The sequence below is a fragment of the Bos indicus x Bos taurus genome, chromosome 3 (genome assembly GCF_003369695.1).
Source record: "Bos indicus x Bos taurus breed Angus x Brahman F1 hybrid chromosome 3, Bos_hybrid_MaternalHap_v2.0, whole genome shotgun sequence".
NCBI classification, from domain to species: domain Eukaryota; kingdom Metazoa; phylum Chordata; class Mammalia; order Artiodactyla; family Bovidae; genus Bos; species Bos indicus x Bos taurus.
In genome coordinates this window covers 59,916,008-59,930,501 of record NC_040078.1, presented here as the reverse complement: position 1 = coordinate 59,930,501, position 14,494 = coordinate 59,916,008, and the positions used below count along the sequence as shown (strand labels likewise).

Below are 14,494 nucleotides of genomic sequence, written 5' to 3'. Positions count from 1 at the left end.
GTGCAGCACTTTCACAGCATCATCTTTCAGGATTTGAAAGAGCTCAACTGGAATTCCATCACCTCCACTAGCTTTGTTCATAGTGATGCTTTCTAAGGCCCACTTGACTTCACATTATAGGATGTCTGGCTCTAGGTGAGTGATCATACCATCATAATTATCTTGGTCATAAAGATCTTTTTTGTACAGTTCTTCTGTGTATTCTTGCCACCTCTTCTTAATTTCTTCTGCTTCTGTTAGCCCACCCTCATGACCACATTTAACCTTAATTGCTCTATCTCCGAAAAGCCCCTGCCCACACTGAGGGTTAGGACTTCAGCATAGGAATTTTGGGGGTCAGGTGGACACAATTCAGTCTTAACATATTTTCTTATGATAAAAGTTTGGTTATGTTTGGTTATTCCCTTAAATAAATGACAACTTGGGTTAAGGATTGAATCTGTTCAATTTACCATTTGTGCATTGTAAATAGCTACCTTAAGGAAGTATACATTTCAAAAGAGTAAGATGAGCAAAACTTAGAGTCAGCTAATCATATCATCATATTTTAAATGTGATAACAACAAGGAGTTCCTATCAAAGTCAGCAGAATTCACAAACATGCATTATATATCTTCTATACATTAGTAGCTTGAAGGGTTGCTGTTTTCTACATAGATTCTGGTGTGCTACTGATATTCCTACAAAGGAAAACCGAGTTTGTTAAAGCATTAAAGCCACAGTCAGTCCTTTGGAATAGTGACCACTGTGCCTGGCTCAGAGCAGGGATGGGGAGCTCTGCAGGCCGTCTGTATGCAGTTGTCTTTAATATTATTACGGGAGTATGAAACATTCCTATGTTTATGTGTAGTGTGAATGTGGGTGTGAATTGTATCTGATAGCAAATAAAATACAAAAATGCATGGAATCCTCTTGAGAGGAATGTCTTTATTTCCTCCAGGTCAGAGGTCTTTATTTGTACTAGGAAGTTGAGAACAGGTGGGGGAAAAGGCAGATTTGTTTTCAGAAAAATGAAGTGGGGTGTTTGGGAGACATTCCTAGCAGAGGAATGCCAAGGACAGAGTGCCCTGTGATTTCAGAGGAAACGCATGAGCCTGAGGGAAGATGTCTCTTAGGAAAGAAATGATGCAGGAAGACTGACCTCCCTGTTCCTGGGACCTGATCCTGGTGTTGCTCTGGATTCAGGGCTCCACACACCTAACACAGCCTGACTCACACTGCCCTCCCTCCCTCCCTCCATTCCTCTTCTTCCTTAACTGTTCTTTGTAATAAGGCAGGGAACATGTTAAAACCGTTCTTCATCATGCAGCTGACTTGAGATTTTTCTTTTCACTAGACTGCAAGTTCCCAAGCCTTAAGTGCCAGACTCATCGTGAGCAAGTGAAACTTAATTGATGATGGGAATAAAAGATTGATTGAGTTTATTAGAAAGGAGATGTTTAACCAGTATCTATTTTAAATAAGTAGAGTTCTAACCCTTAAAAGCTGAACAAACAGGGTTTTGAGTAGCATAACCAAAGCTGTGGATATGGGAAGGTCCAGGATGTTGACTGGTTGGATTTCAGTACAAACTTGGAATGGGAAAGAAGCCTGGAAAGTTATGTTTGAATTAAATCCCTGAGTGCCAAATATACAGAAGAGCTATTTGCTCTTTCAGTACTTTTGTTGCTTGGGTATGTGGCAGTGAAATGCAGTCAACTCTTATGTAGCTGGATATTAAAAAATGAAAAATGTCCTGTCAGGAAACTTTAAATCATCCTGTCTCTTTGTCTGGCTGTCTTTAAGCCAGATACCTACTTGTTAGGATGAAGGGAGAGGGAGAAAAAAAAAAATGGAGATAAACTGAAAGCTCATTTGGTTGCTTCATCCTTAGCTATGTCCATAGGCCAAGAGATCAGTGTTGATTTATTGTGATCAAATTTATATTGCTTTTAGCCAAAGGCTGTTTTAAGATATGACCAAAGAGTAGGTTAATATAATTTGAAAAGTAAGTTATCAAGATCAAAATAGTACAAAGTTCAAGTGTATTTCTGAGTGGAAACGCAAGTAACATTGAGAAATAGCTTTATAAAAGGAGTAGCATGATAAATAAATGTCACCGTAATATATTAACTAATAGAAAGTAAGTTTCGCTCTGAACTTTAAAGTTGAAATGCAATTAATAGGTATAACAGGGTTTTGAAATCCCATATGGGCTGTATTTATCCAGAGTTTCCTTCTGGTCTTATCAACCTTCAGAATCTATAAAAGCATAACTATCGTAAAATATACACACTAAATTCCAAGAAAGAGTTTCGAATATTTTTCACCTGTTTCCACGAATAAAATTAAAGGGGAATGGGCACTTCTGCTGCTAGCACTTCAAATTATCATGTGCCAACATGAAAACATTCACCATAAGGTCATAATCTGCATGTATCTGCCAAATTTGTTATTTATTGCATTTCTGTCCTCACAGTTGTGTCTCTTTAGCTCTCTCTAAAAGTGAGGTGATTGTTTAATTAAGGGATAATCAGTTCCCAGTGTGAAGTATTCATGCATGATATAATTCTTATCCATACATGATGTTCCCAATCATATGCATAGGGACTGAAAGGAGACAGTGTTAAATGGGAACATTGATTCGAATAAGTGATGGGACTGGAGACAAATTCTGCTGTTCATTTCTTGCTAGTCTTTTTTATAATAAGGGAAAAATGCATATATATATTTTCAAAGTCTCCATGCCTGGAAAAATATTCATGAATTTATCATCTTTATATTTACATTGTATTCTAGGAAATATTTTGCTGTGACAATAATAATAAATACCAAATGATAATGGAACTGTTATATCTGCCATCTCATTTCATTAGCAAAATTAGCAGCCACAAAGGGAACCACCATCTGGGAGCTGTTTCAAACAGCACCATTTAAATTCCTCCTGGAGTTTGACATGGACATGTTTGTTATAAGAAAAGATTTGAAGAGAATGGCCCATTTAAAAGGGAACAGAGCATCTGAGTTTGGCCACAAATAACAGTCCTTGAGGAAACATATGGCTTTCCCAGTGGGGAAAGGTGACGCTTAAATCCATCCTCTGAAATGTTCTCATCATTTTTTCTGGCCTTGGCACTCTGGCCTCCTGAACCCCCACCATCATGGGCCTTGGACCACCTCTAGGTTTCTTCTTAATACTGTTGCTGAAACCACTGGACAATTCTGCAGACAATTCTCCTCTCAGGGAGGACCTGAGTGTGTGTTTGAAGCAAGTGATGCCTTCCAGAATTGCATTAAAAATTTTCAAGTATCCTAGTCAAGCAGCATTCTCCAGGCCCTCCGGTGCATGCATCCTCAGAAGCACCAGTTCATTCCCCCAGTTCTAACACTTAGAGTACGCTGTTTACATGTCTGCTTCCCCTCACCAGAGTGCCGGTTCCGTGAAGGATATGCATGCCTATCCTCATAACCTGTCTCTAAGCACAGCACTGAGAAGACAGTAGGCTTTTAGTAAACATTTATTGTATCAGTAAGTATGGGCTGGAAAAAGAATTGATATGGAGACAAACAGGTATGGAATTCAATCCTGGTTTTATATACTATGTGATATGCAGTGAGTTCTTAACCTTTCTGAGCCTTAGTTTCCTGAAAATCAGGTCACAGTAGCCAGTTTACTAGGAGCTAGAAGACTGACAATAGGTTATAAGTGAAAAGCCTATTGTAGACTGTAAGTATCCTCTGGATGTTAGTCCATTAATGTAACAGATCTTTGCTGTGTATCAACTGTATATTCCAGTCCAACCAGTGCTGGGTGCTGGAGAGATGCAGAGATGGAGACAGTTTCTCCTTTCAAGATGTGTGTGGTCTAACATTGTGATTTTTATGTTACTTTGTCTTTTGAGCTAATCAGCTGTAACTTAAGTGGATCAGACGTTCCCCTAGATTCTTTTGTAAGGATCCCCTCGTCCTAAGTAGGAGACTTTCCTCATTACTCTTGCTCTTCATGGTAGGCTGCCAGCACTTTTGCAAAGCCTTTGTTCTCTGCTATGATGCTAGTACTCAAGAATATTTCAGAACTGAGGAAGTGATGATGTCATATCCCAGCAGAATAAGAATCAGGAAAGGCTCCCATCCTAAAATTACAATGTAGCATACTTTGTATGTATATATATTATATATATATAAATATATAATATGTATATATATATATAATATTTGTATGTATAGATGTAGAAGCTCTGTACAGTCAGCAAAAACAAGACCAGGAACTGACTGTGGCTCTGATCATGAACTCCTTAGTGACAAATTTAGACTTAAATTGAAGAAAGTAGGGAAAACCACTAGACCATTCAGATATGACCTAAATCAAATCCCTTACGATTATTCAGTGGCAGTGAGAAATAGATTCAAGGCATTATATCTGAAGAACTATGGACGGAGGTTCATGACATTGTGCAGGAGGCAGTGATCAAGACCATCCCTAAGAAAAAGAAATGCAAAAAGGCAAAATGGTTGTCTGCGGAGGCCTTACAAACAGCTGAGAAAAGAAGAGAAGGTAAAGGCAAAGGAGAAAAGGAAAGATATACCCATTTGAACACAGAGTTCCAAAGAATAGCAAGGAGAGAGAAGAAAGCCTTCCTCAGTGATCAATGCAAAGAAATAGAGGAAAACAATAGAATGGGAAAGACTAGAGATCTCTTCAAGAAAATTAGAGACACTAAGGGAATATTTCATGCAAAGGTGAGCACACTAAATGACAAAAATGGTATGGACCTAACAGAAGCAGAAGATATTAAGAAGAGGTGGCAAGAATACACAGAAGAACTATGCAAAACAAAGTCTTCATGACCCAGATAACTACGATGGTGTGATCACTCACCTAGAGCCAACATCCTGGAATGTGAAGTCAAGTGGGCCTTAGGAAGCGTCACTACAAACAAAACTAGTGGAGGTGATGGAATTCCAGTTGAGCTCTTTCAAATCCTAAAAGATGATTCTGTGAAAGTGCTGCACTCAATATGCCAGCAAATCTGGAAAACTCAGCAGTAGCCACAGGACTGGAAAAGGTCAGTTTTCATTCCAATCCCAAAGAAAGGCAATGCCAAGGAACACTCAAACTACCTCACAATTGAACTCATCTCACACACTAGGAAAGTAATGCTCAAAAATCTCCAAGCCAGGCTTCAACAGCCAGTGAACCGTGAACTTGCAGATATTCAAGCTAGACTTAGAAAAGGCGAGGAACCAGAGATCAAATTGGCAACATCTATTGGATCATCGCAAAAGCAAGAGAGTTCCAGAAAACCATCTACTTCTGCTTTTATTGACTATGCCAAAGCCTTTGATTGTGTGGATCACAAAAAACTGTGGATAATTCTTTAAGAAATGGGAATATCATACCACCTGACCTGCCTATTGAGAAATCTGTATGCAGGTCAAGAAGCAACAGTTAGAATGGGACATAGAACAGCAGACTGGTTCCAAATTGGGAAAGGAGTACTTCAAGGTTGTATATTGTCACCCTGCTTATTTAACTTATATGCAGAGTACATCATGTGAAATGCTGGGCTGGATGAAGCACAAGCTGGAATCAAGATTGCTGGGAGAAATATCAATAACCTCAGATATGCAGATGATACCACCCTTCTGGCAGAAAGTGAAGAAGAACTAAAGGGCCTCTTGATGAAAGTGAAAGAGGAGAGTGAAAAACTTAAAGCTCAACATTCAGAAAACTAAGATCATGACATCTGGCCCCAACACTTCATGCCAAATAGATGGGGAAACAATGGAAACAGTAACTGACTATTTTCTTGGGCTCCAAAATCACTGCAGATGGTGACTGCAGCCATGAAATTAAAAGACATTTACTTCTTGGAAGAAAAACTATGACCAACCTAGACAGCATATTAAATAGCAGAGACATTACTTTACCAACAAAGGTCCATCTAGTCAAAGCTGTGGTTTTTCCAGTAGTCATGTATAGTTATGAGAATTGGACCATAAAGAAAGCTGAGCTCCGAAGGATTGATGCTTTTGAACTGTGGTGTTGGAGAAGATTCTTGAGACTCCCTTGGACTTCAAGGAGATGCACCAGTCAGTCTTAAAGGAAATCAACCCTGAATATTCTTTGGAAGGACTGATGCTGAAGCTGAAACTCTAGTACTTTGGCCACCTGATGTGAAGAACTGACTCATTGGAAAAGACCCTGATGCTGCAAAAGATTGAGGGCAGGAGGAGAAGGGGATGCCAGAGGATTAGATAGTTGAATGGCATCACCAAAGCGATGGACATAAGTTTGAGTAGGCTCCGGGAGTTGGTGATGGACAAGGAAGTCTGTCGTGCTGTAGTCCATGGGGTCGCAAAGAATGGGACACGACTCAGTGACAGAACTGAACTGATATTTTGTTATCACAATTTGATAGCTCTTCTTAATGAATAAAGGCAGCTAATTGAAGATAGCCACAGGGATGGTGAATTCAGATGTTTTCTGGGGGCACTTAAGAGTGTATTGGATGGGTCACTGTGCTTACTGCTAGAAGTGAGCTGATTAAAAAGCCTAAAAAATGTTTTAGAACAATGAACTCCTTTCCAAACATTTTTTCAAGCCTATCTTAAGCAAGAGAGGGAAGGTAAATGGTACCTAGAAAAGAGTCCTCAATGTCAGCTCATGACTGCTTATGCTGATAGGATGATGGAAAATCCCAGCATGATAATACCCCACTCTAGTACTCTTGCCTGGAAAATCCCATGGATGGAGGAGCCTGGTAGGCTGCAGTCCATGGGGTCGCTAAGAGTCGGACACGACTGAGCGACTTCACTTTCACTTTTCTCTTTCACGCATTGGAGAGGGAAATGGCAACCCACTCCAGTGTTCTTGCCTGGAGAATCCCAGGGATGGCGGCGCCTGTTGGGCTGCCGTCTATGGGGTCTCACAGAGTCAGACACGACTGAAGCGACTCAGCAGCAGCAGCAGCAGCTTTAATTTGAAAATACATGTTAACACCCTAACATGTTAAGAATGTTAGGATGAAAAATAGTTTTTCCCCATGTGTTTTGCCTAAATGGTAGGAAAGTGTTGTGGGGGTGGGGGTGGGGAATCAGGGTGAGGTGAGGGACATGTGGCATGTGTGAGTGAGCAAGTACATGAGTGTGTGCACACAAGGGCAGTACTGACAGATTTACGATCTCTATGCCCAAAAGGGACCGTACCTCTAATTAGTAAGCATTGACTCTGTTTTTAAATTAAGTGTTGTGTTAATAAGTAATTGATTACACGTGCCATTGATTATGGAGAAGGCAATGGCTCCCCACTCCAGCAGTCTTGCCAGGCAAATCCCATGGACAGAGGAGCCTGGTGGGCTTCAGTCCATGGGGTTGCTAAGAGTCGGACACGATTGAGTGACTTCACTTTCACTTTTCACTTTCATGCATGGGAGAAGGAAATGGCAACCCACTCCAGTGTTCTTGCCTGGAGAATCCCAGGGACGGGGGAGCCTGGTGGGCTGCCATCTATGGGGTCACACGGAGTCGGCCACGACTGAAACGACTTAGCAGCAGTAGCAGGAGCCATTGACTAGTGACTCCTTTTTCTTTAGGAGAGAATTTTGTTGTTGTTATTCTTGTTTTAATTACTTTTTACTGGAGTATAATTGCTTTACAATGTATTAATTTCTACTGTACAGCAAAGTGAAACAGCCATACATATACATGTATCCCCTTTTTTGGATTCCCTTCCCATTTAGATCACCACAGAGCACTAAGTAGCATTTGATGAGCTACACAGTAGGTTCCCATTAGTTATCTACTTTATACATAATATCAGTAGTGTATACATGTCAGTCTTTATCTCCCAAATCATCCCACGCCCCACTTACAGCCTTGGTGTCCACACCTTTGTTTTATACACGTGTCTCTATTTCTGTTTTGCAAATAAGATCATCTACACCATGTATCTAGATTTTTTTAATCAAATATTTTAAGTTTCTACTATGAGCAAGACATTATTCTGAGGGTGAGGCAGAGGTACAGCTCAGCCCTTGACTTCTAGATATTTGAAGACTTTCAGAAATGCACAGACTCTGGGCAATTTTATTTCTATTGAAAGTAACATGAATCTTTTCAATTTGCACTGAATGTTGAATGTTTCCAAGCTTAGTTCTTGGACTCAGTTCTCTCCTTGTCCCCTCCCAAGGTTTCAAATGCCATCTGAACACTCTGACTCCCACTTGTCTGCTTTGAGCTCCAGACCCATATTCCGCATTAAATCTCAACTTGGATGTAGATGGTACCCCACACTCAGTGTGTCCAGCTAAACCTGGGGGTGTGGTCTAAGTGAAGTTACCACCATCCAGCCAGTTACAGGACACTTTCATCTCCTTAGTTCTCATGTCTAGTCCACCACTGGGCTCCTCAGGTAGTGCTCCTGGTAAAGAACTCGCCTGCCAATGCAGGTAGACATAGCAGACATGGCTTCAGTCCTTAGGTTGGGAAGATCCCCTGGAGGAGCGCATGGCAACTCACTCCAGTATTCTTGCCTGGAGAATCCCATGGACACAGGAGCCCGGCAGGCTACTATTCACATGGTTGCAAAGAGTTGGACACGACTGAAGCAACTGAGCGTGCAGGTACTTTGTTGTTCACTTGCTCAGTCGTGTCTGACTCTTTGCGATCTCATGGACTGCAGGATGCCAGGCTTCCCTGTGCTTCACCATCTCCCGGAGTCTGCCCAACTCATGTCCGTTGAGTCGATGATGCATCCAACCATCTTGTCCTCTGTCATCCCCTTCTCCTCCTGCCTTCTCTCTTTCCCAGCAACGGGGTCTTTTCCAGTGAGTCAGCTTTTCAGACCAGGTGGTCAAAGTATTGGAACTTCAGCTTCAACATCAGTCCTTCCAGTGAACACCCAGGACTGATCTCCTATAGGATGGACTGGTTGGATCTGCTTGCTGTCCAAGGGACTCTCAAGAGGCTTCTCCAACACCACAGTTTGAAGGCATCAATTCTTCAGCTCTCGGCCTTCTTTATGGTCCAACACTCACATCCATATTTGACTACTGGAAAAACCATAGCCTTGACTAGACACACCTTTGTAGGCAAAGTAATATGTCTGCTTTTTAACATGTTTTCTAGGTTTGTCATAGTTTTTCTTCCAAAGAGCGAGCATCTTTTAATTTCATGGCTGTAGTCACCATCTGCAGAAATTTTGGAGCCCATGAAAATAAAGTTTGTCACTGTTTCCATCATTTGCCCATCTTTTGCCATGAAGTAACAGGACCAGATACCATGATCTTAGTTTTTTGAATGTTGAATTTTAAGCCAGCTTTTTCACTCTCCTCTTTTACCTTCATCTAGAGGTTCTTTAGTTCCTCTTCGCTTTCTGCCATAACAGTTATATCATCTACATATCTGAGGTTATTAATAGTTCTCCCAGCAATCTTGATTCCAGCTTGTGCTTCATCCAGCCCAGGATTTCACGTGATGTACTCTGCATATAAGTTAAATAAGCAGGGTGACAATATACAGCCTTGATGTACTCCTTTCCCAATTTGGAACCAGTTGATTGTTCCATATCCAGTTCCAGCTATTTCTTCTTGACCTGCATACAGGTTTCACAGGAGACAGGTAAGGTAGTCTGGTATTCCCATCTCTTTAAGGGTTTTCCAGTTTGTTGTGATACACACAGTCAAAGCTTTAACATAGTCAGTGAAGGAAAAGTAGATGTTTTCTAGAACTCTCTTGCTTTTTCTATGATCCAACGGATGTTGGCAATTTGATCTCTGGTTCCTCTGCCTTTTCTAAATCCAGCTTGGACATCTGGAAGTTCTTGGCTCATGTACTGTTGAAGCCTACCTTGGAGGATTTTGAGCATGCCCTTGCTAGCATGTGAGATGAGTGCAATCGTGCAGTAGTTTGAACATTCTTTGCCTTGCCTTTCTTTGGTATTGGAATGTAAACTGACCTTTTCCATTCCTGTGGCCACTGCTGAGTTTTCCAAATTTGCTGGGATTTTGAGTGTAGTACCTTAACAGCATCACCTTTTAGGATTTGAAATAGCACAGCTGGAATTCCATCACCTCTTCTAACTTTGTTCATAGTGATGCTTCCTAAAGCCCACTTGACTTTGCACTACAGGATGTCTGGCTCTAGGTGAGTACTCACACCATTGTGGCTATCTAGGTCATGAAAAATTCTTTTTTGTGTAGTTCTTCTGTGTATTCTTGCCACTTCTTCTTAATCTCTTCTGCTTCTGTTAGGTCCATACCGTTTCTGTCCTTTATTGTGCCCATCTTTGCATGAAATGTTCCCTTGCTATTTCTAATTTTCTTGTAGAAATCTCTAGTCTTTCCCATTCAATTGTTTTCCTCTGTTTCTTTGCATTGTTAATTGAAGAAGGCCTTCTTATCTCTCCTTGCCTTTCTCTGGAACTCTGCATTCATTGTGTATATCTTTCCCTTCCTCCCTTGCTTTTTGCTTCTCTTCTTTTCTCAGCTATTTGTAAGGCCTCCTCAGACAACCATTGTGCCTCTCTGCATTTCTTTTTCTTGGGGATGGTTTTGATCACTACTTCCTGTACAGTGTTATGAACCTCTGTCCGTAGTTCTTGAGGCACTCTGTCTATCAGATCTAATCCCTTGAATCTATGCATGCACTAGTCCACCACTAGCTGTTGCTGATTCTGTTGGTTAAATACTTTTTAAATCCATATGTTTCTCTCCTTTTCTACAATAGTCTCAGTCACCATGAGCTCTTACTTGGTCCTGTCTTCTCTGGCTCCTCTCCAATACTCTTTTTTCCAGAAATGTGAGTCAGATCAGGTCACGCCCATTACTTCAGACCATTTAACAAATCCCATTGCTTTCAGAATCCTCAATGCGACATCCAAGACCAACATGGCTCTCTGTATGTATTCCTGTCAGAGAGCCTGAAATCATCTTTACCTGACTTCTTCATATGATTAACTTTCTGGCTGCTCTCTAGACCTTACCTGAAAAGAAACTTCCACAAGAAAGCTTCTCATAGGCCCTCCCACTGCCATAGTACAGAGTACCCATCCTTAGCTGCATTGCATGGCTATGCATTTGGTTGTATGATTGTGAGTCAGTGTCTACTCCCCCTGTGCTGTGTGCTCACAAAGTAAGGACTGTTCTGTTTTACTCACCAAATGTATTCCCAGTTGGAGGACTAGGAGAGGGCTTGGTCCTGAAGGACCTCCTGAGCCAGGTGAAGCTATTTGGAATTTATCCAAAGGGCAATGGGAAGCCTTTGAAAGTTTGGAAGCAGGGGACAATGTGATAGGATGTATACTCTAGAAGAATCACCGTGGACAAGGCGTAGAGAAATCCAAACAAGTACTCTTGAAACACGGAAATAAGCAGAGACACAGTAACTGCAGGTCCACTCTTTCTCTATTCCACCTTTCCTCCTCTCCTCTCCAAATCCAGTGAGGTTACCCAGATACCCTCTCAAACAAATGCTTGATCAATATCTAGTTGCCTGAACATTGAGTGACTTCCTAACAACTTGGTTGATGCAAGGAATTATAAAGTGAGAACTGGTCCAGACCCAAATGTACATCTTCAGCCCACATCTCCCACTTTAGTAGAAAGTCTAGAGACTGTCTAATAGCAGAGTATAATACAATGTGGAAAGTGCTCTGATAGGAGTTAGAATGGAGGTCTGGAACTCAGAGGCGGTTATAACTAATACACTTTCAGGTGGAGCAGAAAATGCCTCACAGGGACTGTGGCATTTGATCCAGTAGGAAGGATAGGATTTTTTCAGAGACAGCTGAGGGGGCCCTCAGTGGCTGGAACAGCACGTGACGGACATGGCTGTTGGGGAATGGCTTTAGCTCTGGATGGGGATGGGGGTGGGGAAAGTGGTGATGTGCTGGGGCCTTATTGTAGAAGGTCTGGTATTCTTAGTTCAGGAGTGTGAATATGATATTCTGGGCTGCCAGAAGTCACTGGACCACTCCGAATATCTCTAAATTAAAAAACAATACATGAGGGAATACTTTATATTAAAGGTTTATAGAAAAAGCAGTGACTGGGCCAGTGAGAGCAATGATCTTCTGAACCCAAGAAACACAAGAATGATTCTGGTCCTGAAGCATGTACCATGGGGTCTGGGCCCCTGGTTGCAGTGAGCTGACCCAGGCCTGCCCCCGGGAGACCGAGTGGGGACCTGGCCACACACGGCCGTGAGCATGCTCTGCCCTGATAGCCATCCTGATTGGTATTTTATTTTGCAGTTCCATGGAGAACGGGAGGCCACCGGATCCTGCAGACTGGGCCGTAATGGATGTTGTCAATTACTTCCGAATGGCAGGATTTGAGGAGCAAGCTAGTGCATTTCAGGAACAGGTAACTCAATCTAGAGAAATACACAATGAACATGATTGCCTCCCTTCCCCACAACAAGCAGAAGGGACTGAGAAGGAAAGGCATAGAGAGCAGTGAGGGATCAGTGATGCTCCAGGTCACCCCAGCCCCCGGGAAACTGAGAGGGTGGGGAAGGGAAGTATGGAAGTGACAAGCTAATGATTCCTTCCTGCAAGAGGAAAACCCAAGCTCTGAGACAGAGACATGGGCGCAGCTATAGAGAGGAGGTCCAAGTCTCATCTCCATCTGCATCTCAGAAAGCAGAACACAGAAAAAAGAGGAAAATGAGGGGTGAATCTGGCAGAGAGACACACTTCTGTCTGCTGCTGGCCTCTGCACCACCTGAGCTGTTAATTAAGCCTCCTCCAATTTGCTTGCTGGGTGCTGAGCAAAGTCGAATGGAAAGAACACAGGGTTTGGACTTCAATCCTGCTTCTTATAATTCTTTGTGATCCCAGGCAAGTTGTTATGACTCTCTGAGTCATGTTTTCACATCTGTAATACCAGGCTGTCAGTGCCTAGGGTGGTATTTTGAGAGTTAAAGGGTGAAGGCACGGTGCCTAGGGTAGGTGCTGGCCCAACTTTGATGCCCCCCAAATGTGAATTCCCTCACTCAGATCCAGTGTTGGTACTGGAGAGATGGAGAGAAGAGCAGGGGATCCCTCCCAATTGTCTGGGTGATTCCTGGTTCCATTTTCCAGGCTGGGCCAGCACTGCAAGGGATGGTTCTCAAAGGGCTTTGACCATGAGGAAGCAAATCAGGGTACATGTGATCACCACCAGACCAGCTCTGTAGGAAAACACAGAGTTCCCTTTTCCCTGTCAATGAAGTCTGCAGTCTTCTAAGCATTCAGTTCACTTTTCTAATTTTATAATGTAATTGAGAGAATTATAAACTGAGCAATACATTTCGCTGCTTCTTGCACATCCCCTTAGCCATTTCTTTCTCTCTCAAGATAGGTTTGGATAAGTGCAGTTTTCTAATATCATGTTTTCTAATGAGATATATATCTTGTATTCTAATAAATATCTAATATCGTATATAGACAAGTACACGTCTCTAATATCATAAATAAATCTAATCTCTAGATTTCCTTCAGCCAGTTTTTTTCTTCAACTTTATCCCTGCATATGTGTTTTTTGTTAATTTGGAAAATTTGCCAGAATAACAGCTTAAATCACTTCACACCCACCAGGACAGCTAAAATTAGAAAAACTGATAGCAAATGTTCATGAGGATATAGAGCAACCACACTCTCCTACATCGTTAGTGGGAGTGTAAAAAAACACTCATATATCTACCCCATGATCTAGCAGCTTCATTCCAGAGTGTTTACCCAAGGGAAATGAAAGCATATGTCCACCAAAGATTTGCACAACACTGTTCAAGTAGCTTTATTCCTAATAGTACAAAACCAGAAGCCCAAGTGTCCATCAATAGAGTGAATATACAAACTGTGGTCTAGCCATTAGATCAGATCAGATCAGATCAGTCACTCAGTCGTGTCCGACTCTTTGCAACCCCCTTGAATCACAGCACGCCAGGCCTCCCTGTCCATCACCAACTCCCAGAGTTCACTCAGACTCACATCCATCGAGTCAGTGATGCCATCCAGCCATCTCATCCTCTGTCGTCCCCTTCTCCTCCTGCCCCCAATCCCTCCCAGCATCAGAGTCTTTTCCAATGAGTCAACTCTTCACATGAGGTGGCCAAAGTACTGGAGTTTCAGCTTTAGCATCATTCCTTCCAAAGAAATCCCAGGGCTGATCTCCTTCAGAATGGACTGGATGGATCTCCTTGCAGTCCTAGGGACTCTCAAGAGTCTTCTCCAACACCACAGTTCAAAAGCATCAATTCTTCGGCACTCAGCCTTCTTCACAGTCCAACTCTCACATCCATACATGACCACAGGAAAAACCATAGCCTTGACTAGACAGACCTTTGTTGGCAAAGTAATATCTCTGCTTTTGAATATGCTATCTAGGTTGGTCATAACTTTCCTTCCAAGGAGTAAGCGTCTTTTAATTTCATGGCTGCAGTCACCATCTGCAGTGATTTTGGAGCCCAGAAAAATAAAGTCTGACACTGTTTCCACTGTTTCCGCATCTATTTACCATGAAGTGGTGGGACC

General features: G+C 42.1%; 1 protein-coding gene across 2 annotated transcripts in view; it reads left to right on the top strand.

Annotated features, from left to right (window-relative positions):
- Positions 1-14,494, top strand: part of SAMD13 (sterile alpha motif domain containing 13) — a 52,781-nt gene that overhangs the window by 20,486 nt on the left and 17,801 nt on the right. For both annotated transcript variants that reach the window (XM_027536717.1, XM_027536716.1), the window contains exon 3: positions 12,233-12,344. In XM_027536717.1, coding sequence (XP_027392518.1) covers positions 12,233-12,344 — 112 coding nt within the window. The remainder of the gene's footprint in view (positions 1-12,232; positions 12,345-14,494) is intronic.